The 26,488-nt window shown below is 32.1% G+C and overlaps 5 protein-coding genes across 12 annotated transcripts; 3 read left to right on the plus strand and 2 right to left on the minus strand.

The window, feature by feature from the left end:
• The first annotated feature begins 257 nt into the window (after nucleotides 1-257).
• On the plus strand, nucleotides 258-1,657 carry mRpL48 (mitochondrial ribosomal protein L48). The gene is made up of 4 exons (XM_011647580.3): nucleotides 258-399; nucleotides 545-634; nucleotides 717-850; nucleotides 915-1,657. The coding sequence occupies exons 1-4, from the start codon at nucleotides 376-378 to the stop codon at nucleotides 1,201-1,203; spliced, it is 537 nt and encodes a 178-aa protein (XP_011645882.2). The 5' UTR covers nucleotides 258-375; the 3' UTR covers nucleotides 1,204-1,657.
• frtz (WD repeat-containing and planar cell polarity effector protein fritz) lies at nucleotides 1,464-11,961 on the minus strand. 3 transcript variants are annotated; one of them, XM_011647582.3, is made up of 15 exons: nucleotides 11,831-11,961; nucleotides 7,210-7,339; nucleotides 6,959-7,136; nucleotides 6,685-6,878; nucleotides 6,499-6,599; nucleotides 5,526-5,640; nucleotides 5,194-5,403; nucleotides 4,805-4,968; nucleotides 4,624-4,728; nucleotides 4,345-4,553; nucleotides 4,123-4,246; nucleotides 3,890-4,059; nucleotides 2,057-3,813; nucleotides 1,832-1,961; nucleotides 1,464-1,714 (listed from the first exon to the last, which is right to left on the minus strand). In XM_011647582.3, the coding sequence occupies exons 2-15, from the start codon at nucleotides 7,270-7,272 to the stop codon at nucleotides 1,629-1,631; spliced, it is 3,606 nt and encodes a 1,201-aa protein (XP_011645884.2). In that variant the 5' UTR covers nucleotides 7,273-7,339; nucleotides 11,831-11,961; the 3' UTR covers nucleotides 1,464-1,628. The 3 variants fall into 3 exon arrangements, with proteins under 3 accessions (XP_011645884.2, XP_011645885.2, XP_011645883.2); XM_011647583.2 differs by lacking the exon at nucleotides 11,831-11,961 and adding an exon at nucleotides 7,785-7,918; XM_011647581.2 differs by lacking the exon at nucleotides 11,831-11,961 and adding an exon at nucleotides 7,423-7,665.
• Nucleotides 8,128-10,897, plus strand: LOC105432666 (G-patch domain and KOW motifs-containing protein). 2 transcript variants are annotated; one of them, XM_089082945.1, is made up of 6 exons: nucleotides 8,128-8,272; nucleotides 8,329-8,509; nucleotides 8,970-9,339; nucleotides 9,537-9,640; nucleotides 9,747-10,051; nucleotides 10,374-10,897. In XM_089082945.1, the coding sequence occupies exons 2-6, from the start codon at nucleotides 8,370-8,372 to the stop codon at nucleotides 10,790-10,792; spliced, it is 1,338 nt and encodes a 445-aa protein (XP_088939071.1). In that variant the 5' UTR covers nucleotides 8,128-8,272; nucleotides 8,329-8,369; the 3' UTR covers nucleotides 10,793-10,897. The 2 variants fall into 2 exon arrangements, with proteins under 2 accessions (XP_088939071.1, XP_011645886.3); XM_011647584.3 differs by having other exon boundaries at nucleotides 8,162-8,509.
• On the plus strand, nucleotides 11,243-14,627 carry LOC105432667 (omega-amidase NIT2). Its single transcript, XM_011647586.2, has 6 exons — nucleotides 11,243-11,552; nucleotides 11,930-12,076; nucleotides 12,585-12,769; nucleotides 13,172-13,340; nucleotides 13,940-14,173; nucleotides 14,287-14,627. Exons 1-6 carry the CDS (start codon nucleotides 11,507-11,509, stop codon nucleotides 14,376-14,378), a joined length of 873 nt encoding a protein of 290 aa, XP_011645888.2. The 5' UTR covers nucleotides 11,243-11,506; the 3' UTR covers nucleotides 14,379-14,627.
• On the minus strand, nucleotides 13,420-26,082 carry LOC105432662 (uncharacterized). 5 transcript variants are annotated; one of them, XM_011647572.3, is made up of 6 exons: nucleotides 25,944-26,082; nucleotides 25,668-25,845; nucleotides 23,415-23,546; nucleotides 22,484-22,703; nucleotides 21,570-21,718; nucleotides 13,420-19,251 (listed from the first exon to the last, which is right to left on the minus strand). In XM_011647572.3, exons 4-6 carry the CDS (start codon nucleotides 22,563-22,565, stop codon nucleotides 19,078-19,080), a joined length of 405 nt encoding a protein of 134 aa, XP_011645874.2. In that variant the 5' UTR covers nucleotides 22,566-22,703; nucleotides 23,415-23,546; nucleotides 25,668-25,845; nucleotides 25,944-26,082; the 3' UTR covers nucleotides 13,420-19,077. The 5 variants fall into 5 exon arrangements, with proteins under 5 accessions (XP_011645874.2, XP_011645875.2, XP_011645877.2 ...); XM_011647573.3 differs by having other exon boundaries at nucleotides 25,668-25,822; nucleotides 25,944-26,079; XM_011647575.3 differs by lacking the exon at nucleotides 25,668-25,845.
• Nucleotides 26,083-26,488: the final 406 nt, after the last annotated feature.

A 26,488-nucleotide genomic window follows, 5' to 3' on the forward strand; every position in this document is an offset into this window, starting at 1 on the left:
CAATGAAGTTACATACAACTCTGAGTGTACTTGATTTTTCCTTTTTTAACCAATATTATATATAATCTGATTCGTTTGCATCAATTTTATCTATATGTGAATAGCAGATATGATTAATGTCCTCTTTTTTTTGTAGTTTCACGTAAAAATTTGGCAAACACTAGGTTAACGTATTACGAAGGTTTCCCATGAAATGATATACGACACGTCGCAGTATTGTAAATGTCATTTTTTTTTTTAGGCATGAGCAATCAGCTGATCGATTGAGAGAAATTTACAAAAGTTGACGTGACAACTTGATGCGATTCAATTCAATCAAATTCATGAATTAAATTTTTTGAAAATCATCAATCTGATTATTTTGCTCCGTGGGAAATGGTTTTAAATTTCATCAAACAGGTAACAGTATATCTTCACAATCGAGTATCACATACAGTTCTCATCGAGCACATTGTAACCTGAAAACACTTCAACATTACTGAATTTTTGTACTACTTTTGTATCTTATTGTAATCAAACTGTGTGACAATCGCTTTTATTGTAGATTGCACTGCTTCGACCATGCTCATTCGCAAGAAAAATCTTATCGGCAAAATTCTACACCGGAAGCCTATATGAGCCAGATTATTTAGAGGTTAAATCAGTCATTCAATGATTTGAATTGTAGGAATTTGAAATATATGACGTTTTATATTAGCTTTCCAACTTTTTTACAGACAGGAAAATCGAAATTTCCACTTTTATCTACAATAAATGTACAGATTAGAGGTTATGATTATCCTGTTCTCGAATGCTACCAGGCTTTTGTTCATAAATTGGCAGATATCATGCAAATCGATGTAGACAATGGGTAAATTTCTGTATTATTTTCTTTATCAATTTTTCAATTTTTCACGCGATACACATATTTTCAGCTGGCCGTTACCACCTCAAGAGTTCAAGATTCAAAAATATAAAACTGGAACAACAACGATCATATCCGAATACTATCTCAAACTTTATGAAAGAAATTTACAAATGTTGGAAGTACCTTCTATAAAATATTCTGTATTTATCAGAGTGTTGGAAGCAACTTTACCACAGGGTGTTACTTTGAATATAGACACTTATGATCCTGTGTTAGAAGAGAAGCGGTACATACCAGACAAAGAATTAATTAACTTGAAGTCTACGTTAGATACACTACAAAAGAATAAAACTTGAATATATATTATAATTAACGTAGCATTTAACATGTGAATGATGCTTTTGTACATATAAACATTAAAAGCCATTCTCTTCAAAATAATATAAATGTTTAAAATAGAGGCAACTCAAGATAACTTAAGAAAAGTATATGGAATTAATCGATGAAGAAGTTTTTTTTTTGTTAACTTTCCTGAAATAATTATACAATATATACAAACCTTTTATAAAAATATTTCACAATACTCTCATCATTTTTAGTCATAATTAGATTAAAATTAGATTAAATTTTATCCTTTATTACAAATATAATCGGCTTTCTGTATTGTTTATCACTCCTCTTATCTTCTCGTTACTTCGCACACATTCACATACAGTGCATACATGTATTACATAATGCATGTATAAATACAGTTTGTATTACTTTTCTTAACAATACTGTTTTACAATAAACCAAAATGCACAACTTTAATCTTTGTACTGTCGTCAGTCTTTGAAGATTCTTTTATTTTTTCGTCCACGTCATTTTCTGTAAAGATTGATATTAGGTAATGTTATTATACAGCTTATATTGTAACGATCTTTTAAACATACTGTTTAAAACATTTACGTTGTAAATATAAAACGTGCAATGCAAAATACTTACTACATAATGGTTGAAAATCTTTAAGATAATCTTCATTACCGAGGCAGAGTGGAAGACTTTCAGCTAATTCACGTTTAGGATCTGTTATATGTGTCTGTGCGGTAGGTCGTTTTTGTCTGTATACTTGAGTCTGTAAATATTTTGTACACATATAGATAATATTTAAATAGATACATATCTATTTTAAGATATGTTAATAAATTTACTAATTGAAATTGTACTTACTGTACCAGGTACTAATATGTGAGTGACAGTATCTGAAAACTTCACCTTTGGCTTTTCGTTAAAATTTGGTGCATCGGCCAACGACGGACACACGGAGTAGACTTTCGGATTAACGCTAGACGTATTAATAACAGGTAGAGGCGGTATATTAGAGGAAAATATCTTAGTTTCCTTATTTACATTCACCATATTTGCATTGCTTTGGGAAGATCTCGATGAATATCTACTCTCGAATAATCCATGTTGTGTGCCATAGCAGCTAGGATGAAAGTTTTGTGAAGGAAACTTTTTGTTCGCTGTCTGTGAAAGTTGCGAATCTGTATCATCGCGAATGTGCGTCGTGCCTTGAAATGGTATGTAATCCAAATCATAATTGTATCTGTTTGTTTTGAGAGATAAAGATGTTTTTTTGTTTTCGGAAATATTGGATGTCATGGAATTGTGTGTTTGTAAAACGCGTGACGATACATGTATCTTATTTGATGAAACTTTTTCGAATTCATTAAAGTTCGATAAACCTTGAGTGTTTTTGGATAAAAGATAATTTTTCCTAGGTAAGCCATGAAGATAATTAGTGAGAGAATTTATCAGAGAGGGTGGTGGTGGTGGTGATGGTGATATAGCGACATCAGTTTCTTTTTCTATCGTTACGGAATGTTGTAATTTAATGGCTTGAGCGTTAGCATTATCAAATGTGTTAGAAAATGCAATGTCGCTATTTTCAAAAATTACATATCCTTCAGGACAGTTAAACGAAGTAGACATTAGATCGTTACAAGTATTATTTGTATGAGAAGATTCATCCATTGTACGAGTACCGACGGGAGTTCTAGTTGATAATTTATCAGATATTTTTGTAGATTTCACGCTTTGTAACACAGGAATTTCACAATTATCATTTGCCGTTAGTATATTGATAGAATTATTATGCGTGATAGGAGTGCTAGTGATTTGGGTACCGAATGATGTCGACATAATATTATTGTCAACGATATCCAAGGGATTCGTCAAATAATTAGATCGAATGTCATCACATTCATATATAGGTTTGTTGAAAGGAGTAGAGATGAGACTATTATCTTGCGCGCAAGTTGTTGTTACGTTGCTGGCAGAATTATTAAAAGAATATGGTATTTCGTTAAGTGACGACTCGTCATATGGCCTCTCGTCGAAATTATTACCGGACTGATCACCACCTATCTCTGATTCAATAAGAGAAATGCTACCGAAAGATGTAGTCATCAAGTCGTCCGATGCATTATTGAACGCTTGAGGATTATTAGTATTTCCTATGCTAGTCGACGTAAAATTTGAATGTGTATTGTACAATGATTTGTTACAGGAGGTTGATGCTAGAAATGAATTCGAAATGTGCGAGGAACGATTAAACGAAGTTAACATATCGGAAGCATCGAAGGACGAAGATATTAAAGTGTAGTCAGTTTTAGTAGTGGATGGAATATTATTATAAGATGCGTAAAGTGTGTTCTTTACAATATGATGAGGATGGACAACTGGTAAGGGTGGAATTTGACTGGAGCTGGAGGATTTTTTGTAATGACGTTTTTGCGATCGTCTCAGATTCGATCGTTCTTCTCTCTGAGAATCTTCGCTCTCTTCGCTACATATTTCTTCTATTTCTTCTTCCTCCCTCTCCTCTTCCTCATCTTCCTCTTCTTCTTCTTCATTCTCTTCCTCCTCCTTTTCATTGCTTGAATCGGAACATATAGAGCACGACGTTCTCGAGCACGTGGAATCTATAAAAATATTTCTAGATACAGAGTTGTATTTAAACCTTTTTAATATTCTTTTTGGAAAATCATCGATGCTTACGCGAGTCAGTGCAACTGTTTGATCTACTTAGAATACTCTCAGCTTTCTCTTTAGCTGCAGCTGCCAGTTCCATATCGTTCAAAACTATTGCATAGAAATGTATATCCATAAAAAGATCGTGATCATTTAGATCGATAGCCAGTCTGAAAGCTTTTTCGAACATCCTATATCTAATACAGAGATTACAATCGTTAAAATAATCAAGTTTTGTATCGAGTAATGTTAATAATTACCTTAATAAATGATGGAAGAATCGCCTCGTTAAATCTCTTATTTCATCCCCGTATTCTTCTTCGACAGCTTGACTTATTGGTCTAACAGGTACGTGGAAGCTGCCGAGTGCATTCTGTATCAGACCTATTAGATCAAACATGTCTCTTTAATCATTCGTATAAATAATCTTTCGACTAATCATCGAGTTAAAATCAACCAACGAGATTCAATTTTCAACCAACCTTCACGATCCGTTGTTAAGGGTAACTTGAATAAATAATTTAAGATTTGATTAAGCGAATGCATGCACGAATGTGGATGTGTATCCCAATTCATCAACAACAGCACGGCAGTCGCTTGTTCTATCTGAGATTCTGACAAATACCTTCTGACTAATTCATCTCCGGAGAGAGTATCGCTTTCGATCATCTTAATAACGCCGACTGGTCCTCTGTCAATACACAACAGATTGTTATAAATTATTTTATACTGGATAAGTTACACGAAAAGATGATTCTTACCGTTCAAAAAGTAGCAAGAATAAAGAATTGCCGCTGTTATAATAACGAATTTGATTTGAATCACTTTTCTTATTCCATTCCATATGCAACAAGGCATGTTGATTCCTGCGTTATGCAATTATTTTATCAATTAAATTTTATATAGCTATGTCCTATCAATTAATCATTTTATTGCATTTACCTAAAATATGGTGATAGGTCAAGTATATTCGCTGGTGTTGCCTCATCGTTTAATGTATGGCTTTTGATACATGTTAAAGTGATATCAAAATGTTGGAACTGGCCTCTATCATTACCCACCACGAATATTATACCATCGCTATGCCAAGCGACTAAAGTAGGTATCTTAAAGAGGAAAAAAGAACAAATAAAGATAATAAAATATCAATCCTTCCGAGAAATACATAATACATGAATTTATACAGAAATTTTCACAAGAAATTTATATATATATATATATTTATATTATTTATATTATTATATATAAATATAATTATATGTAATATAATACATTTATATATATATATATATATATATATATAAATATATATATAAATATATAAAACCTACGAAAGCGGCTTTTACACTGGTGGTTGTTGATTTAGTCTGATCATACATCATAACAGTGCCATCAATACAGCATAGAAGTAATAATTCCTGATTAGGTGAAAATCTCACGCAACTCGTATGGGTTGGCAATGGTACAGAAATCACAGCAATCCTTTTTAATTTATTTTGCCGAGAAACTTCATATGTACGCCATTCTACAGTAACTTCTCCCTATGTATAACATTCGAATTTACTAATATACATACATATATCTTGTTAACATTGTATATTTAATATTATTAAATTTTTCATAAATAAAAAATTATGAATTGTGAATTATGAGCTAGAATTACCTTTCTTGAAACCTTTTGTTCTACAGAATGAATAATATCGTCATCACATGCATCAAACATAATACATAAGGGATCAAATTCAGTACGTATGTAACATAATAATTCTAACTTTGTGCTGAAAGTATAAATCATTAAAGCCACTTTTGTTTTATGTACAAACATGCAATTGATTTACATGGCAACGCGAACATAGCAACATATAACTAACCACGTTTGGGTTTGACAAACAATATTATAATAGCAAGCACAAGTGTAATTAAAATATGTATGCATCAAAATCATAAAAGGAAAAACGAGAGCTAAATAATGTCTCAACATTGGCATGGTCATTGGACAGAGAATGCATTTGTTCCGAAAAGATTGCGAAATTGGGAAATTCCTAAATGGTACCCTACCTGGCCAGACAGACATTGCGTTGTTACAAAGTTTATCGCAGATAATAATGGACGTATGTTAAAAAATGTCAAAAAAGTCGAATATTCATCATGGGGAACATTTAAAGTTTGTATACATTAGTATTACATTCAAATTTTACTAATATAAACTTATATTCAAATTTTACTAATACAAATTATTAAGATGAATATTATTATTGTAAAATTTTTATAAATTTACATATATATACATATATATATATATATATATATATATATATATATATATAAATTATAACAAAATATTATATAAAAAGGGCACATGGGATTTACCAAAGAAAATTACTCGAAGCATTGCCAAAGAGCTGTCAACAACTTCTCAGTATAAGAAAGATTTATGGGAACTGCACAAGAAGAAACATCAGAATTTATGTAAAAAAATAAAGTATGCAAACAGAAATGGAAAAAAAGAAGTTGTGTCGAACTTTAGAACAATGGAACAAAAAGAGATAAATACACATACAAAAGACAGATAAGAAATTTTATGTATGTGTACAAAGAAAATAAAAAACATTCATATAGTTATATTTGTTTCATACCCTGTAAGTCGGAAGAGATGCATGTTTGCACGATTGTATTGTTTCACGGCAGGACTCCAAGGATAAACTTCGTTCATTGTTGATTTTCGCCAAATTAATATCTGAAAAATATATAATTTCTTATAAATTAGTATTATAAAATTTTCTATGTATAATTCTAAAAAACATTATTTAAAAGTATTTTACCAAATTAGCAGATTTGTTCACTTGAACCTTTTTATCCAATCTGCGTCCATTAGATACAAATAAATCTGTTGTGATTAGCTTTGGTTCTAACTTATTCATCTTATCAAAGATATGTGTTTTAGATTTTGCAAAATGCACCAGTGTCACTAGATTATCATTATATGTACAAACCAAATGGTTTTTGGTAATGATTACTATAGACAAAAAAAAAAGTAAAACTTTTTTTTACATATAATAAATAATTTCTAGATAGATAAGGCAATACCTCCCTTACCATCGGATACATGTTCTGATAACTTTCCAACAAGATATTTATCAAAATTAATTTCTCGTACGTCACCACTGGCGAGACAAACTTGTATTTGTACCAATAAGCCATTGCTGAGCATTAATTGTACAATAGAATCGTCATGCCATTGACAATAAATTACAGAATTATCTCTCAGCTGATCCTAATAAAAATTTTACAATACATACTCTTTAAAAAATTCGATCAAGAAAAAGCAATGTAATTGTCTATTATACCTCCAAGTACTTAATGGAATTTTTTAATTTGTTTCCCTTTTTGTTCTCCGGGACATAAACCATACCACGTTCTTGACAGTAAGATCTTTTGCCCTCTTCATATGTGCTATCGATACGTTTGTCGTGATACCTGAAAATCCGAAACAATCTCAAATTATTGTGTAAGAGCGTAATACAAAATTTAAAAATTAATATAATAGTAGAGTTTTTTACTTAAATGCACCGAAATCCGTAACTTGTATGTTTACATTGTCATCAAAGGTCCAAAAGTTTACTTCTCCCGTTAATGCAAACATTATAAAGCGCACTATTCAATATTACGAAATATCATGAAGAATATAGGAAACATTCAAATTTGCAATATAAACAATATACGATAACGTCAAAACTTTAAGAAAGGTTATAAATTTGTATGAATCCACAGCCTATCTACTTTTAAGCCTGAACAATGAAAAGATACAGGGAATAGCAACAGGCAACAGATTTCGACTAATCAGAAGCTGTGACGAATATCGAAGATATTTCTGATTGGTCGAAATCTATTGCCTGTTCGAAATCTGTTGTGTGATCCTTACTTTGCTTCATTCGTTTATTTCTGTGATCACGTTCGTCTACTTTTGTCAATATAATTAACTATAACTGTGGGCCTGTTCTTTTTGGCTGTGAACTAGTTGTACTAGTTCACAGTTTATCTTTCTTTCTTACACTGTAAGAAGAAAAATAAATTTTGAACTAGTGCAGTCAGTTCAGCTAAAAAGAACAGATCCCGTATTCCGATATAGGCCGGCTGCACACAGGACGCGGCAAAGCGGCAACGCGACAACACGGTAGCCAATCACCGTCTTGTTTTCTAATATGTAACGAAATTATATACGCGTTGCGGCTTTGCCGCGTCCTATCCTGCAGCCGGCCATACACACTACTAATAATGAAAATCTATAGTTCACGTTACGTATACTATAAATTTTCAGTGGGCAGTATATATCGGAACACGGTCCAAGTGTGTATACATCCTACGATACAAATGGGAATATCCAACTATTATGCGCTACGGAACAATTAAGTGAGATTAAAAAGCTCATTGTGAAGCTACATAAAACATTATATTCTTTTTTATAGAAGGCACAAATATAATAACTCTAAATATATAATTTGAGAAAATGGCTGAAGAAAATAAAAAGATTTCTTTTGGTTTCGCAAAGTCTATAAAAAGACCAATTCTAGACAAACAAATGCCACGCGAGGAGAAGAAAGTAGATTATATCGAATGTTTGGACGAAAAGGCGATTAAAGTGATCGGGTATGTCGAAAAGATTCATTATAGCAAAGAGTTAAGTTTTGAATAGTGTCCATAACCTCAATCTCGATCTAACCTAGTCTGTAAATTTATAATATTATAAACATTAACATAGTAATATTCATTTTTATATATTCCAATTTGTTGCACTTAGCTTTATTACATTAATACCTTATGTAATTGTAATAATTATTACTTCATACTACAAATCGTATATGGAATTCATCATTTTGTCTAATGATATATAGAATGTCACTTTAAAATGTTTCTAATTAACAATAAACAAACAATTATAATTTATATGTAATAATTTACATAGGTATAGTATGGCTCATGACTGTGTTTCTTAAATAATTAATTTAATAATAAGCAGTTATTTAATTTCATGCATTATCACTTTCTGATAATATAATTTGATACATTTTTTATAAATAATTCTAATTTAGGATATGTTTTTATTTAGGAAAGAAGAGAAGAAAGAAGAGCCTCTTATTATTCCACTATTAGATTCTAAAACTTGGCACGATAGAATTGTCAATAAAATAGATGCAGATATTTATAAATCAAATATAAGTAAAAAGGATACACAAAATATCAGTGTTAAGGAAGAATCAAAGAAAGTCTCTAATGGTGATTTAACATTGATTAATAAGGCTGTCTCTAATGTACAAATAAAAACAGAATTGCCTAATGAAGGTAAGAGTCTTACATTGGATGAGCAAGCAGCTAAAGAGATTATAGAAGATCTCAAATCAACTGAAAAAAATGAGAATGAACTGTGTGATATAACGTTATCCTTAATTAAAGGACAGAATTTAAAGGGTGCAGAAGAAGTAAGTATTTCTCTCTATGATTATTATTAATGTATTATTAATATTGTCATATAAACTTTTTGTATATATATATGTGTGTGTGTGTGTGTGTGTGTGTGTGTGTGTGTGTGTGTGTGTGTTTGTGTTTGTGTTTGTGCGTGCGCGAATGCACGTACACACAATATGTTATATTTAATACTTCTTTCTTTTGTACATAGAGTACATTAGAAGATTATGAGAAAGTACCGCTAAGCATCTTTGGTTCAGCTATGTTACGAGGTATGGGATGGAAACCTGGAGAAGGTATTGGTAAAAATCCAAAGTAAGAGTTTTAGATTTTTTTTTGTATATACATTTACCTTAGCATATATTTTTAAATGTAGATTTCAGTTCTTTTTTTTTCATATTCTTATTTATTGTATTTATAGACTTGTAACACCCATTGTACCTGAACTACGGCCAATAGGTATGGGACTTGGCGCAGATAAGATAGCGTTGCAAAAACAGGATGGAAAAACTCAAAAAGAAGAAGAAGAATTACAAATACAAAAAGGGTGTTTTATAAAAATTATTGCTGGCAAACGATCCAAAGCATACGGTCAAATAGAAGGTTTTGATGACGCGGGAAGATTGATTGTAAAAATGGCATTAAATGGAAATACTATTTCTGTAAATGAATCCATAGTTCAAGCAGTAACGAAGGCGGAATATTCAAAAAATTCTAAAGTTTTAAGTTAGTAAATGAAGCAAATTATCTCTTAGCGGGACTTTTAAATGAGAGAGAGAGAGAGAGAGAGAGAGAGAGAGAGAGAGAGAGAGAGAGAGAGTGTGTGTGTGTGTGTGTGTGTGTGTGTGTGTGTGTGTGTGTGTATGGCGTGCGCACGCGTGTGTACATACGTATATAATTACAAAATTTCACGATTTTCTATTCATAAATTGGTTGATAAACTAGATTTAAAATAATTCACTACTCTTTAAAAGTCCCTGTTTAATTTGTTGATTTGTGCAAAATTATTGCAGTTTTGGTCTTTAGTATTTGATGAAATTGATTTCAGATGCTGCTAAATTCGAAGAACATAGAAAGAAGAAAGACATGAGTAAACAGAGATCTGTATCAGTGGAATATTGTAGCAACAACGATGACAATGGTTCAAATACATCTGGTATGAAAAGAAGACTCAGAGAGGATGGACACAAATCGAAAAAATCAAGTAAAAAATTAAAAACTCAACGACGAAATTCATCTAACAGTGAGAATGAGTATGATAGCGACAATAAAAAAAGAAATAGAAGTCGAAGGCGTTCCAATAGTAGTAGTAGTGATAGAGCTAAAAAGACAAAAAAGTCTAAAAAACATAAAGGAAGAGATAAGGAACGAGAACGAAAAAAAGATAAAATATCAAGATTTTCTGATTCTTGTGATAGAAAGAAATCGAAGAAGCATAGGAGATCTCGATCATCCAGTAAACAATAACATGTTTACATTGTAATATATAACATGAATATTTTATGTTCTATATTGATTTATATAAATTTTATTTGTGTAAATATCTTTTTTTAATAAAACTTATTTCTTATATTTTTTAGGTTCTCTGTAAATTTCCATCCATACCTTATTTGATTATATACTTTGGTTAATATTGATAATAAACTTAAATTAATCTGAATTAATATTAATTTTCAGATATTTTGTGAATAAAAACAATTCTCTCTCTCTCTCTCTCTCTCTTTCTCCCTCCCTCCTGTTGTGTACAAAGATAACTATAAATTAAGTACAAATATAATGCAAAGAAAAATTTTGTTTTTCTATTACGACGATATTTACGGTTTTCTTTATGTTATCACAAAATGATCAGGGGTGCGTTCGGGGAGCTCACTATTCGATATTATCTAACGCTAATACGTTCAGAGAGCTAATTGATAGCAGTACCAAACGCTATTATTATATCACTGTCGGTAGCGTTTTTGCATCATAATTTTGCACTATCAACGCTATTGCTTCCGTATAAATAGTGTATCAGTAGCGTTAACGCATTTGCATGCTCCATGAATAGCGATAGCAAGCGATAGTGCTATTTTGACTTCGTGAATGCGTTGAATGAGTTGACAGCGTTAACGTTGATAACAATGTGATAGCAAACTCCCCGAACGCACCCCCAGAAGAAAACCTAACCTATCATGATTGGCAATGTCGTGGGCGAGTGTCGGGCAATATGGAATAAGAACAATGACTAGTACGTGTCCAATTATTTTGTATTTTTTATGATAATAATTCGGGATTGAATATATCTCTTTTTATGGCTAACACAAAAAAAAAACAACGTAACATTCCGTTGTTGTATCAGCAATGTAGCTTGAAATGATCAATCGACAACTTGTGCTCCAATTGACTATTATTTTGACTCAAATAGAATGTTCGGATGATTAAATTGCAATAATATCCTACGGCTTTTTCTATTATCATTTCATTCGTAAAGATGGAGAAAAAACAGTACAAATTATGGTTAATTACTTGAGACTCGGTCTTCAGCAAGAGTTGATGCGTAATGCAGGCGATAATATTCATGGTGATTTTATTAAAATGATGTAACGTTCAAATTATAACTTTCAGCCCTACGTTTAGCATTGGTGCAGTTGTCTGTCGGTAATGACAAGACGACAAACATCTCGCGGGCCGTTTCTTTCATCGAGCGCGCGAAACAGAAGCGAGCTGACATCGTGATACTGCCCGAGTGTTTCAACTCGCCATATGGAACATGTAATGAAAAAATCATTAATATTTTTTAGTCAATTATTCATATAAATATTTTAAAAATTTATGATGCTAGATCGAGATGATGTTAGGTCGAGATTTGGTCGAAATAATCGATACTTTCTCAATAATAAAAGTAAAAAAAAAAAACTTTTTGATATTAACATTTAAAACGAATCTCTAATTGATTATACCGCTATAAATTAATCTACGGAAAACGTTTTACTTTGCCTCATAATATTGTGCCAAATAAATCAATCTCTCTTTAACTTGTCTACATTTTTATACGTAAAACATAGGTTTTGTATTCTATATATTTCACAAGATTTAAAAGTTTTTTTATATCACAAATTTAAAAGTGGAGAAAATTACAAATGCGATAAATAACGATATTTTATTTTATTTAAAAAATTTTTTTTATTCTTTTTTTATTTATATATTGTATATGCAAATATTATATACTTGATTGTTTATTATCATTGTGGTATTATATAATTTCTCATGAAACAAACAGCTCATTTTGCGACATATGCCGAGAGCATTCCGAATGGCGAAACGAGTACGGCATTATCCGAGGTGGCAAGAAAGAACAATGTCTATGTGATCGGTGGTACAATACCGGAGAGAGACAACGAGAAGTTATACAACACTTGTACGGTATGGGGGCCGGATGGAAAACTCGTGGCCAAGCACAGGAAGGTTAAAATCGATGCTAATATACATTTGTATTTGTACATTGCTTCAAAAAATATTTTATCAAATACGATTTAATGTGTTTGCGTATGTAGAAATATTTCTTATAATACTTTAATATATTTTTAATATTTCTTCTTTAATATTCCTTCAATATTTCTGTAAAAGTATACATATTTTTATTTTCATTTTAACATATTAAAATATGTTATCGTCTATTTTAGCATTTTTATGTTGAAATGTATTTCAACTATCACTTTAAAGTAAGAAATACATAAAATTATCAATCGCGCGCGCATGTAGTATAAAAGAGATGGAATATGATAGAACATGCACGTGAAGATCTTTTCACATGAAACGAATGCTACGGTATAAAACTGTGTACATTTTAAGCTTCTGTTTTCTCAGATGCATTTGTTCGACATTAATATTAAAGGAAAAATCACTTTTTGCGAAAGTGATTCTTTATCCGCCGGTAATTCCCTCACTACTTTCGAAGCAAAAGATTGGAAAATTGGCATTGGTATTTGTTACGATATCAGGTTTGAAGAAATGGCACGATTGTATAGAAACAAAGGTAAACATATAATACACAATATAATTTTATAACATTGATTCGTAATTTTTGTTGAAAATAACAAAATGAAATTTATTGCGTTTTTATCATTAACGATGTTACACTTTAAAGTTTACACACAACATTGCATCATCTAATAATTTACTAATAATAAAAGGAGATAAATGCATTTTAATAAATTTCAATGATATGCAGTAATGCTTTCTTTATCATTACATTTGCCAAGGTGGCTCAATCGTTAATCAATCAATATTGTTAAATAATTATTATATATTTAATATTTTTCCTCGTTTATTTTTATTTCATTTTTATTCATTATTAATAAAGTTAGTATAAAAATTAACACACACACACACACACACACACACACACACACACACACACACACACACACACACACACACACACAACGCGCGCGCAAGCACACGCATACATGCACACATGCTCCTTTTTTTAAATTAATTCGATTAAAAAATGTTACATCTCTGTGTATTCAGATATACGCGTACGCATTTTTATAAATATAAAATTGCTTGAATGTAATTGCATCTATTTCACTATCGCTAAAACTGTGCCTCTAAATTTCATTCTGATGCCAGGCTGTCAGATGTTGATATATCCAGCGGCATTCAACATGACCACTGGCCCGTTGCATTGGTCATTGCTGCAGCGTGCCAGAGCAAACGACAATCAATTATATGTAGCTTGCGTATCACCGGCACGTGGCTCGCCACCTGGATATGTTGCTTGGGGGCATACTCAGTTAACCAATCCCTGGGGAGAAATACTTGACGAGTTAGATGCTGGTGAGGATATGGTGGTCTCCGATATAGGTAATGTACATTACCAAGCTAAAGTAACAATTAAACGACATAGTTTTGGAGTTATGAATTAGAGCATATTTCAAAATATTTAAATAACATTTCGAAATGTTATGTTATTACAGATTTGAAAATTGTAAATGAAGTCAGAGCGCAAATCCCGACGTTCAATCAACGCCGTACAGACTTATATGACACTATTTGGAAGGAAAATTAGGAAGACATTACGCATATTATGATAAAATAATTAAATAATCTGCACATATTATCTTAGGCAATTTCATATGAACTTTATGGAGGTAGGTGTCCCAAGTTTCACACTTGAATACTTTGTAGCTAAATATTTCGTATCTACATATTACATATATCTGCAATATATCTATATATATCTGTAAAAACATATGCGATATTACGAATAAAATTATCGGCAAAAATCCTGTAAATAAACTTTATATTCTTTGATGTATTTTCTTTTTTTTTTTTAATCTTACCTATCGATACGTTTTTTTGTTGCACGACAAAAGAAAGATTTACTCAAATCAGAGACGACATCATTTGGATTTGTTAGATATATTTTGGATTTAATTATATATATATATATATATATATATATAGAGGATTTTATTATCATAATATGGATTCTCTGAATGATATATACATAAAAGGCCACTTGATTATTACATGATAATTCTCCTATCGAAAGTAATTACATATTGCATTACATAATATTAAAGTTATCGTCTAGATATTTACATATATATATATATATATATATATATATATATATATGTTCCTTTTTTATAAATGTTACTTTAAAATATAAGCTTAGAGGAATTGGTCGATTAATAATTCTTTTCGCTGGATCGGAGTGAGAATAGAAGAAGAGAGCAAGGATATAATAACTAGGCTTAAAGAAAAACACTATTTCATGTTTTTCGCTAGCCAAGGATATCATTGTTGTCTCGTCGAGGGATGAGACAATAAAATTATTAAATAAATTCTATTTAAACTTTATTACGATACTTGACTCGGAGGTGTATATCTAATTTTTTTCCTTTTTATTTATTTATTTTTTTTTAATGGAAATGTTTAGAGAAATTATGTTTTAGCTTTTATATATATATATATATATATATATATATATATACTTGAGTTTTTAACAAAAATACTTGGCAAAATCTTTTGAAGACAAGTCAAGATTAGAAATCGGGTCACGTCCGAGCCAGATATCGTGCGTACTATCAATAAATCTATCTTATTTAAGCTATAGCAATTTAATCTTAAATATCTTTTTCATCACATACGCTCTAGTGGCTTCAATAGCGCCGTTTGTAAAATTCTGCGTTAATTTTTAAACAATAAAACTCGTGTACCTTATCTAGTCATATCTATTTTCTTCTTTCTTTTTCTTTCTTTTTAGAAAGAATGCGAATTCTTTAGTGGAAGGAATTCTTTCGAAATCATTTGTCATAGTTTAGCTCATACATTGCATATGTTATATACACGTGAGCATGATTTATGGTGAGATCGCTTTCGGTATTGAGAACGGCTAAATTGAGATGTTTAATATCTTAAATTGATTGCGATTGAAAGATTGCTTTCAACGTTTCAATATGACATAAACACATAGTGATGACATAAATGAATCTCCTGGAATAACGAAGGCGTATACGAATGATTGCGAAACAACCCATGAAACCATGGTTTCTGCATAATGATCGGAAAGATATTTATAAAATAAGAAATGTATGTATAAAAATTAGGCTTTAATATACACACAAACCTGTATTAGGCTCGTGCGAGATTTTTATACACCCTTGATTGTAGATGATTTTTATGCTAATATCTCATATTATGGAGAGAGCGGATATTAACTCATATAACGATTTATTCGCGCTATCACTCACAGTGTCATTCCTTTCCGCACTGTCATAAATGATAGAGTATGCTTATTAACATTGATGATATAATTAAATATCGTAATATTTATAAAATATGGATAAATATTATTAAGATTATGGATAAATATTATTAAGAAGAATAACAATTCTTTTCTAATAATACCTTTCTCACGCAATAAATAGAATTTCCGCTTAATTAACCAATTATATAAATATAACATTAATCATATCGATATGTTGTTATTATTATTATTATAATACCATTGCGATTATTATCTTATATAATTGCGCGATTGTTCCTTTTGTTCCTCCCTTTCGTCCAAAAATTTTAAAAGGGACTATTTTCGTAATCAGAGACATCCACAGCGCTAATCGAAGCCTTCGAGATTCGCAAAGCGATTAGCAATCCAAGGATAATTAAATGCCCCTTGTAAAAATATATCACAGGCATACGTGCGCAAATATCGAAATACGGTGTCGCAATATTAGAAAATAACTATAACGTAACTGTAATAATATATAACGTCACTTTCCTTAGTGAGAAATGACATAATAGCACCATATTTTCATTCTCACATTTCGCCATGAAAAGACCAAAACACACATTTGTATATGTTATACTATTATAATTCGTGTGGCCCCATGTTGCTCGGCTTTATCATTGATGTAGATATTGGAATACCAACATTTCATGTTTTGTTTCATGTTAAAATCAATCAATTCCTTTTTTAAGCATTCTCGCATGTTTTCGATATTAAGCGTTATCATAAAATAAAATATCAATATAATTCTGTGATATGGAAAGAGACTCTACAGTCTCTATCTGCATTCGCACCGATTTTTATTATTAATACCGCAATTAATATCGCAATTGCCTAATAATTTTGGGATATTAAACTGCGTTAGTTGTGTTCTTGTATCAATAACTTATACTTCAGCTTATTTATCGATTGATAATTAGTGGTGCGATATAGCGTGGATCGACAGCAATTATAATTAACTGGCTGATTATTTTATAAAAACTCAGATGCTTGTTATAATTGTAATGTAAAAACATCGTGCGAATAATAGTTAATTGCTGGTTGAATATTAATTGGAACGAGAATAATTAATTTTTTGTAATATGGAAGCAGGTAGAAAAACATATCATCAAGATACATTCAAATTTTTAACTCGTTCAAGTTAAATAATGATATTATTTGTTCTTATCGATCTTTACGGATAAAATTAATCAAAAATATTGAAAAACTGTGTATAATAAAACTTTTAACGAAGAAATAATATGCACAAAAACCCAGATAATAATTATAACATATTAATCCATGTTTTTCCATCCTATTAAGTTTTTTCACATCCGAGTATCAATCAATTAATGCATGTACATAAATATTTGAGAGTAGATCTTTTTCCCCTAATATGTTTACGCTACAAATTTTCACAATTTTCGTAACCAGTACAATCGAATCTTTTTTCTTTTGATGATATTTTAATAAAATCTTGTTACGTAAACAAGTCATTATGATTTGATAAAGTGATTCGCAAAATAATTTGTTCATTGTAATTGAAAAGCGTCTCTCTTCGCATAAGCGAGATAAAGTAAATATCTAATTATTGAAAGGGACACAACAAATATATAGATAAGAAACAAAAGAAATAAAAAAACAAATAGAACAATAGATCGATAAATATTAGTTTATCACACAAGCTCTTAATTTCATTCATTTTAAAACATTTTACTCATAGAAATCGGGGCGAGTTGCCCGCTCGGGCAAAAAGAAAAAAAAACCGGCTTGTTTGCCGGTGAATACAAAGTAAAGCGAAGCAAACAGTAAAATTGAATTGAAGATTGAAACGAGTCTCTCTGTTAACAAAGAGAATATCACACGCTCGACAGTAGAGCTTCCCGGCGTGCGCTTTTGCTTTTTTCTAACGATAAGAGACTTGCATATTTCTGCGCGCTAATCTCTCTCTCAAATATGACACGTTTCGTTATCACACACATCGTTCTACAACATTGGAAAAATAAAAATTTTCTATGCACTACGCACACACTTGTATGTGCGCGAAGTCTCAATTGCTTTCAGTCTGCTTCTTAGTCGTCCACGAATGTTAGCAAAGGCAAAGCTCAGATGTCATCAGATGCCATGTTCTTGTAAATTTTTGTATCATACGTTAATATTGCGACATCCGTTATAAATCTGATACGATCAATCCCAAGAATTGATAATCGGTTAAGGCAAAAAAACTGACTGAGAATTGAGCACTGAATCAATCTTTTAACGACACGATTTTATATGCATTACCGCACATACTCCCTGTACGATAAAACGATGAATTTTATTTAAAACGAGATCAAGTATATCTCGTACATGACAGTGACATCCGAGTGTTCGGATTAGATCAAGAGCCACCCACGTCATTCCTTGAAACGAGATTTCCTTCAAACGAGGTTTTAACTCGATATCCAGTTCGCGTGCCGTCTGTTATTATATCGAATTTGACAATGTGGAAAAATATGAAAAAATAATCGCTTCTAAAGGAAATGAAAAATCGAGAAAATAAAAGACTTGTTCAGGCGCGTTCGCGCGCGCGCATGTATTCCCAGCTTGAGCAAATCTACAAGTTCTTATAAATATTGCTTTTTTATCAAAAGATTTTATCGGTACTTATTATTTGCGAAATAAAATATTCCATTTCCTCAATTCTTCGCGATTATTTAAAAAGTAATCTGATTAATCATTGATTTAACTAAACTCGTGCTGTTTCGATATTGAATGGACGAGCTAATCGCGACAGGCAAAGAACGTGTTCGTCAAAACATTGCATATTTGCGATATGAAACAAACCTGCGCCTCGAGAATTTCTTGTACGTAATTCCGCTGTCATCGCTGTCATTAGCATTATCGTCACTGATTCGCCTAATGACTGATGTGTTTAATAGACAAATACTTTGAATTATTCGACGGAGGAAAAGGTTTATGACGATGACTGCGATCTTATTTCGTCTCATTGTAACTAAGGCACTATCAATAATGCGATCAACAGACCACACAAGCTTAAGACTGAACTCTGCTCCTGGATTTTGGACGATCCTGCAGCGTCGTACACATCCGGGCCACTCCAATCGACTTTGTCGTCAAGACACTCGAACTCGCAGCAGCGCTCACCCACGCGGAACCTTTTGCATTTCTGCAGAACAGCGATATGAGATTGGTCAGTTTTTGGAGAAAGAACAATTTATAATTTAATACAAAATTAAAAAAAAAATGTTAGAATAGATCCGCACCCGCACCCGCATTAGCATGCACACACATGTGCGCACCTTAGCGACTCTCTCATAGAGATTACGCGATTAGATTTCTTTATTTTCTTTTTCTTTCTCGTCACTTAAGATAACTTTATATTATAAAATGTAATGAAAACAACATTTGTCTTTTTTTGTCACTTTTGCTGAAATATCTTAAAAATATCTTAAAATATTCTTGTGTGAGATAAAGATCTCAATACAATACAATACAATACAAATGTCTTCCTTAATCATTATGTTTATAGTGATAACATAATGTCCTCTATGCTAAGACATGTTCCATAAAATATTCTATTCTAGATACATAAATGCATTGACATATTATAAGGTATGGAAATTTAATTTGAGGCTAATTTACAATGAGTAATTTTTAATAACATATCTATGCTATCATGCAAAACTCTATCGAGGGCTCTTTCTTGTAGGTAACAAGTATCAAATATTACAACTATGGGCAATCATTAGCATGCAAGCAAAACTCGTCACATGCGAATTATAGTTCAGGCCCTATTGCCCTACATGAGACCTACCGCAGAAAAACGCATCGCATTAAGCTTGCTAAAACGAGCGTGCGTATATAGATGTTTAACAATGTATGAAACGACTTTATTGCGTGAATATATACAATCAAGTGTATCTACACACCTACACATATTTATAAAGAGAATATTTATAAAGATATTTTATGACACATACGACACATACATTTTATGATTCGTCAATTTTTTATCTTTTGCGAGTATGAAACAGTTAAACTATACGATTAAAGACAAAATACATGCTCTCTAAATAATCAAAGTGAATTTTAAAGAAAAATTAAAAAAAGACTCGACGAGAGAAGAAATAAGAAAAGGAAAGGAAACAGTACAAAATCAGTATAGTGAATACAGCGCTTAGTGCATATTATGCAAACTGATGAAAAATAAAGAATAACTTCACGTCTAACATAATTAAAATTTTTAGATTGCACGACTATAAATATTCCCAAGCAGAAATGAAAGAATCGCTCTTAATTATTTTCAGTAAAGCCTAGAAAAAACACACACACACACACACACACATATATATATATATATATATCAGTACGATTATGTAATGATTTTATGCAAAGTCACATAGCTTTGTTGCCATGCAATAAATTTACACTCTAAAAATAATCTTAACGAACTTTCCTTCTTCAGTAGCACTTGTAAGGTCTAACTGAGAGAAATTTAACAAAGTGATTATTAATTATCCTGTTGAGCAATCTTATTAATGTCCATTACACAATGTATTTTTAACTTCTCGTTTAAAAGACAAATTAAGTAATAGATTAATAAATTTATTTAAATAAATTTTAAATTAATTTTAATAATTTTTAAAAAGATTAGACAGAAAAGATTATTTTTATAAAAATCAAATTTTTTTTAAAGAAATATTACTATGCCAGACAGTGTTACGTTACTCTACGTGCTGTATCCATATAACATATACATCACAATCATTAATTGTTTAATATTATTATTGCGATAATACGTTTATTTTATTATGATTATTAACGTCTCTACTTGCAAACTATACAAAATCGATCAACGTCTATTAGTGGCATAACTATCATTTAGGTGCGTAATGTGCTACACGGAATTTTGTTCCGACTACTTCAAGCGGTAGCGCTTGTACGACATTGATTTTGGATCGGTATGACACAGGATATAGAGAGAATATAATTAAAATGCAGTTAAAGCGAGTGAGTGTAGCGAGTGAGTACACATAATTCGTAGGGCCATCGAGAAAAATGCGATTTGTTTGTGAAACTATACCGTTATACATTTTATTTCTTCTAATAAATTGCCTTTGTCGTTCATGGTAAAATTGAAAATTTTTGACTGAGCCACTCACTACCGGCAATTAAAAGATAAAACAAAAATCATTGTGTCAGTCAGTGGAAAACTAATTGAGAACTATTTGAGAAAAAACTGTGTCCGAATAATTTCATTCCCAACAAATGCAATTCGATACTTTGACTGTTGTAGCGATCGTATACAAATGACATATGCAAGAAGAAATACTCACGCAAATGTCGTGAAATTCCCAAAGTAAACCCAAAAAAAAATGCAGTTACTCATACGAGTGACGCAGTTGATATTTACAGGATATTTGGGACGGTTTCGAATTTTATTTGCAAATATTATGTGTTCTTCACATTCTTATCGATACTCACGTATGGTGGCGTACAGTAGATGGCTTGACACCACATCGGCTCGGAATGATAACAAACGCAGAGACTACAGACCGCAGGTCCTGGCACGTACAAAAGACCATGTCGGACAGTGCCACCTTGAAAATCCGTACAATTCTCCTCTAGAGCATCTGAAATAATTTATCATATCAGTTCAATATTCATTACAGATTCAGATTGTAATCTGTAGCTGTGATTTGCGCGATCACATGTCAACAGACGTATAGATGTACTAATATGTACGAGCATCTTTTCAAAATTCTATTGAAGCTGGATGATTGTCGATAACTCAGAGAATTTACATTACATGAATCGATATTAAATCTTTCTGAGTCATTTACGAAAATTCAAATATTTAGATAATATCAGTATTAACATTCTATTTTGTTATTTTTCTTTAAATAGGGTTACTTAGCTAGAATAAGCTTAGGTTCAACTGGATTATATCTGGTTAAAAGATTAGTGAGGACACGAGAGAGAATATCACGTTGAATCACAAATTTATAAGGCAAACATTTAGATAACAGATAGAAAAGCTGAGAACGATACATATCGTTTGATCGAGGCAAAACAAATAAAAAACATATAAAAAAAAAGTAATCGTATTGTCAAATTTTATTTTTAATAATATAAAAATGTAGACTGCTATTCAAAGATTCAAAGATAATTATATCTCTTTTCTGAACCATTACATTCAGAATCATTCAGTCGCGATTTCTCGTTTCTACGTCGATGTATCTAGTTGCAAATTTAGTACAAGTTATTATTACCTACTATTCGCCATGTACAAGTGAGAAAAGAAAGAAAATGCTTCTAAACTTTTAAACTTTAGATCTCTTTAGCGATTCAATTGTACGTTCAGTTGTTACGTTATTTTCTCGTGTCGCGCCGCTTACTTGTTCTCGTCGGCAGGAATAAAAGCATGAATAGGCAAAATGTCGTCCACGTGAATGTCTTGCTGATAGAGGGCCACTTCATGATCGGTGGGATGTTTACTTTCGTAAAAGTGAGACGTGCTCGTGTCGATAGGATCGTAGTCTTTTAAAATGGTGGCGAATGTTCTCGGCTACTGCAGCAACCTCCGTTCGTGCACTGTCAGCAACAGGAACATGTTGCCTGCTGCGCGCGAAAGAATCAGGATACATTTGTCATCGTATTAGATCAATCTCGCGTGGGCCTCGTCTAATGAATTGTAATCGCGCGATAATTGTCGTTTTGGCCTTAAAGCTCAATCACGACTCATATGGAATTCCTGATGCGTATATCTCGTAAAACTGGGATTTTGCAAGAAACGCAGAATAGCTCTCTTGATGATAGTTCGTAATCACGGAAGATTGATACAATGCAATATAAACGGCGGATTGTACGACGCAAACAAGAAAGAGAAAGAGAGCTTTTCTAAATATACATGGAATCTCTCTCTCTCTGTGTGTATGTGTGTGTGTGTGTGTGTGTGTGTGTGTGCGCGCGCGCGCGCGCGCGCGTGTGTGTGTGTGTGTGTGCGCGCGCGTGCGTGCGTGCGTGTGTGTGTCATGTAATCTGGTAATAGCGAGCCTCAAAATATCCTTTTGCGCAAAATATCTTTCGTATACACTCGCATGCATGAGTAAGGATAATGATACAATCGTATCGCTATGTAGCAACGCGTATCTATGGACATGTATTAGACTGAGTTTCGATTTACGCTTAGGAATGCTCATGGAATCATTTCATGGAATCGTTCTTGTCGCGACAATATCAAATGTTCAAATCAAGAACACACGATGTTCACGAGCGTAGCAGCCATATTATCGACTTATTATCAACTGTAAAAAAAAGTTGTCTTACCGTTACGGTCTTGAATTTCACGGTTTGAGAGCGAAGTAGGGACAAGCTCGTTATTTCATTTAGGGCCTCGAATCGCGCGCTATTACGCTCCAGTGTAATCTTCATTAAACTCGCCGAAAAACGACATGATATCTAGGATACAAAAAGTCAAATTAAATCTAGAACATTTATAATAATGTATGTACAGAATGTTAATTTATATTTTTAATTTTTAATTCTAAGTAAATAGAATCTCTTTTAGACTTTAATGTCAAATATTTTAGATAAATATCGATAAAATCTATGCTTATAACGACTGCAATTGTATAATTGTATCAATTAGTGAATAATACGTTTAATATGTCTAATTGTATAGACTGATAAAGTTGACATGTCGTGATAATGACTAATAAATAAATTTCACGAATATACGAAAATTATATAACTTTTGTTACAAAAGCAAGGATAAAAATTCGTATATCCGGCATAATTCCGGCTTCTATCTGGAAAGATTTTAGCTAAATTAGTTTTCAAATTTTCCAATTGCTCTATTCACGAGTTGAAGCTTTCTTGGTATGTAGAGTTTCATTAAAATTAAAATTTCTAAAATAAAGTTTTTTCGTAAACTTGGCATTTAATTTTTTATCGACCAGCTTTTCCTTCTTTCGTCTTAAAATCTAACAAACTTCATATTCCAACTCCATATTCGCGACATAATCGACAATTTCAATACGACGGATGCAACGTGATTCCGCTTGCCAAGTATGAGTATGTCGAGATGCAAGCGACATACCAATTCGCGCCTTGTATTCATGGTCTTGTCCGCTGTGGCAAAATAGAGTTTGAAGCTGACGTAACTTTGGTAATACGCTTTCCAATGTTGCAGATACGCGAAAAAAAAAATTATTTGCTTGTAACAGAAAATAGAAATATGATTAACTGAAATGTGTAAAGCCTATATTTTCGCATCTATTTATAAAATCAAAAATCTTATTGAAATTATATACATTAAAATTTTTATGTAAATGTGTATTTTGTAGCGAAAGATCACATAAATGTGAGTAAAGTCTTCCCGAATCGATCGCATCGACAATTCTTTAAAACTACCGCACGATCCGTGAATCTATGTAACGACAAACTTTATTGTGCCACGTCGTTCGTACTTGCCTCGTTACGCGTATAGATTCAATCGACAGAATCACAATCACTCGGATTTTCTTTCTATTTGCACTGTTTTAAATTTCTTCTTCTTCTACTTTATCTATATACAGCAAACTTACAACAGCTTTCTATTTTATAACATAGAATTCTTATCTATAGATACTGCAAACACGATGATAGAAATTAGCAAAGTACTAAATAAAACTACATGTGTATCCGTATTTGAGTTGAGATTTAAATTACGTTGGCAAATTGATAATTAAAGTTTTATTTTAAATTTATTTTAAATCTAATATATTATATCGTTAGTATTAACAATCTATATTTATTATATATTAAAATGTACTAAAATATCTCAAGTCTGTATTTACATAAAATAAAAACAATTATTTGAAAATCATATTGCACATCACAAGCGTATATTTTTTTACAAATATGTTCTCAGAGAATCCATAATCACTTTATCTTCGATATCACTTCTTTTTCGCGGATCAAAAATATTATAAAAAATAATATCAAAAGTATTTCACGCATCTTTTTTGTAATATTGAACACAATCAAATGTTGCCCCTCTGATTTTAATGAGCTTCGAATATTAAATATTAAGATATAAAGGAAAATAAGACACGTATTTTTATATCTGCATTTCTCGCACGTCAAAGGAATGAAACTTCCCGTTGAAATATATCACAATGTGAATTTGTTAAGAATTTCAACTAATAACAGAAAAAGCAATCTTTTTCTATATCCTTAAATTGATAAAAAAAATTGATAAAAAAAAAAAAAAAAAAAAGAAGAAGAAAGCTAAGATAAAGGATAAGATGAGGGAAATGTAAAGTCCCCGGAACCGCGCGCGAAAACGATGTCAACGACACGATGCTCATATCCGTTACGGAATTGTCGTTGATCAGCAGAGTATAGGGATGACGTTAAGTTCCCGGCAAATTACTCGCAATCAGTCCACATCTGACACGATGGGACCAACTTGTAAATTCGTCGTGCAATGGTAACTATCAGTGTTCACAGGTCAGTTTTCCAGCCCGCTCGAAAATAAATTCGTTTAGTAATACATACACTATTGACATGCGGTAGAAAGGGAAAAAGGATTGTTACCTTTGTACTACATCGCTCTACCAATCGTCCGCTTTACATCGCTCCTCGCATCGTGGGCTGCTTCTCTGTATGCACATCGCATGCATGTGATTTTCTTCTTTCTCGACCGGAGACGAAAGGGATCGAGACGTGTGGGCAGAACGTTGATTAAAGAACTGATGATCGAATGGAATCGTGACTATTTCGTGAGAGGCAAAAAGATCTCGACCGTTTAAGATGAGAAAATAGAGAAATGATGAAAAAAAAGAAAAAAAAAGAAAAGAGATGCGAACGTACTGATTGCGTGTTTGTCGTGAGAGACCTTCCAGAAACTCAACGTGAAGCGGCAATTGATAGCAGCACCGACTGACTGACTGACTGAACTCTGTCGCAGTATAAGCTCATTCCTCTCATATGGGTCGATCGAATACGTCTGCGCCTCTCTCTCTCCCCCCCTCTCTCTCTCTCTCTCTCTCTCTCTCTCTCTCTCTCTCTCCCCCCCTCTCTCCTCCCTCTCCAACCCCTTTCACGCCACGCTACGATGCCACCCTCCCATGGTAGCGTAATGCATCCCCTGTCGCCATCCCAGCTGCTGCCTCCGTCGTTGCTGCCATCGCTCGCGAAAAAGCATGTTTCTTACAGCTGCTATCACGGAATACTTTCTTAATTTAAATTGCGAGATGATAAATGTGAGATAATGCATTTCTTTCTTAATTTAAATTGCGAGATAATAAACAAGATAAACTAAAGCAAATGTAAAATGTAAATGTAGGTAAATTTCTTTTTCCAGATAATATTACATATATTACATACTATACCGTTACGAAGCCAGTTACTTTGGT

The sequence above is a fragment of the Pogonomyrmex barbatus genome, unplaced genomic scaffold (genome assembly GCF_055798465.1).
Source record: "Pogonomyrmex barbatus isolate J1 unplaced genomic scaffold, ASM5579846v1 scaffold7, whole genome shotgun sequence".
In the NCBI taxonomy this organism is placed as follows: Eukaryota; Metazoa; Arthropoda; class Insecta; order Hymenoptera; family Formicidae; genus Pogonomyrmex; species Pogonomyrmex barbatus.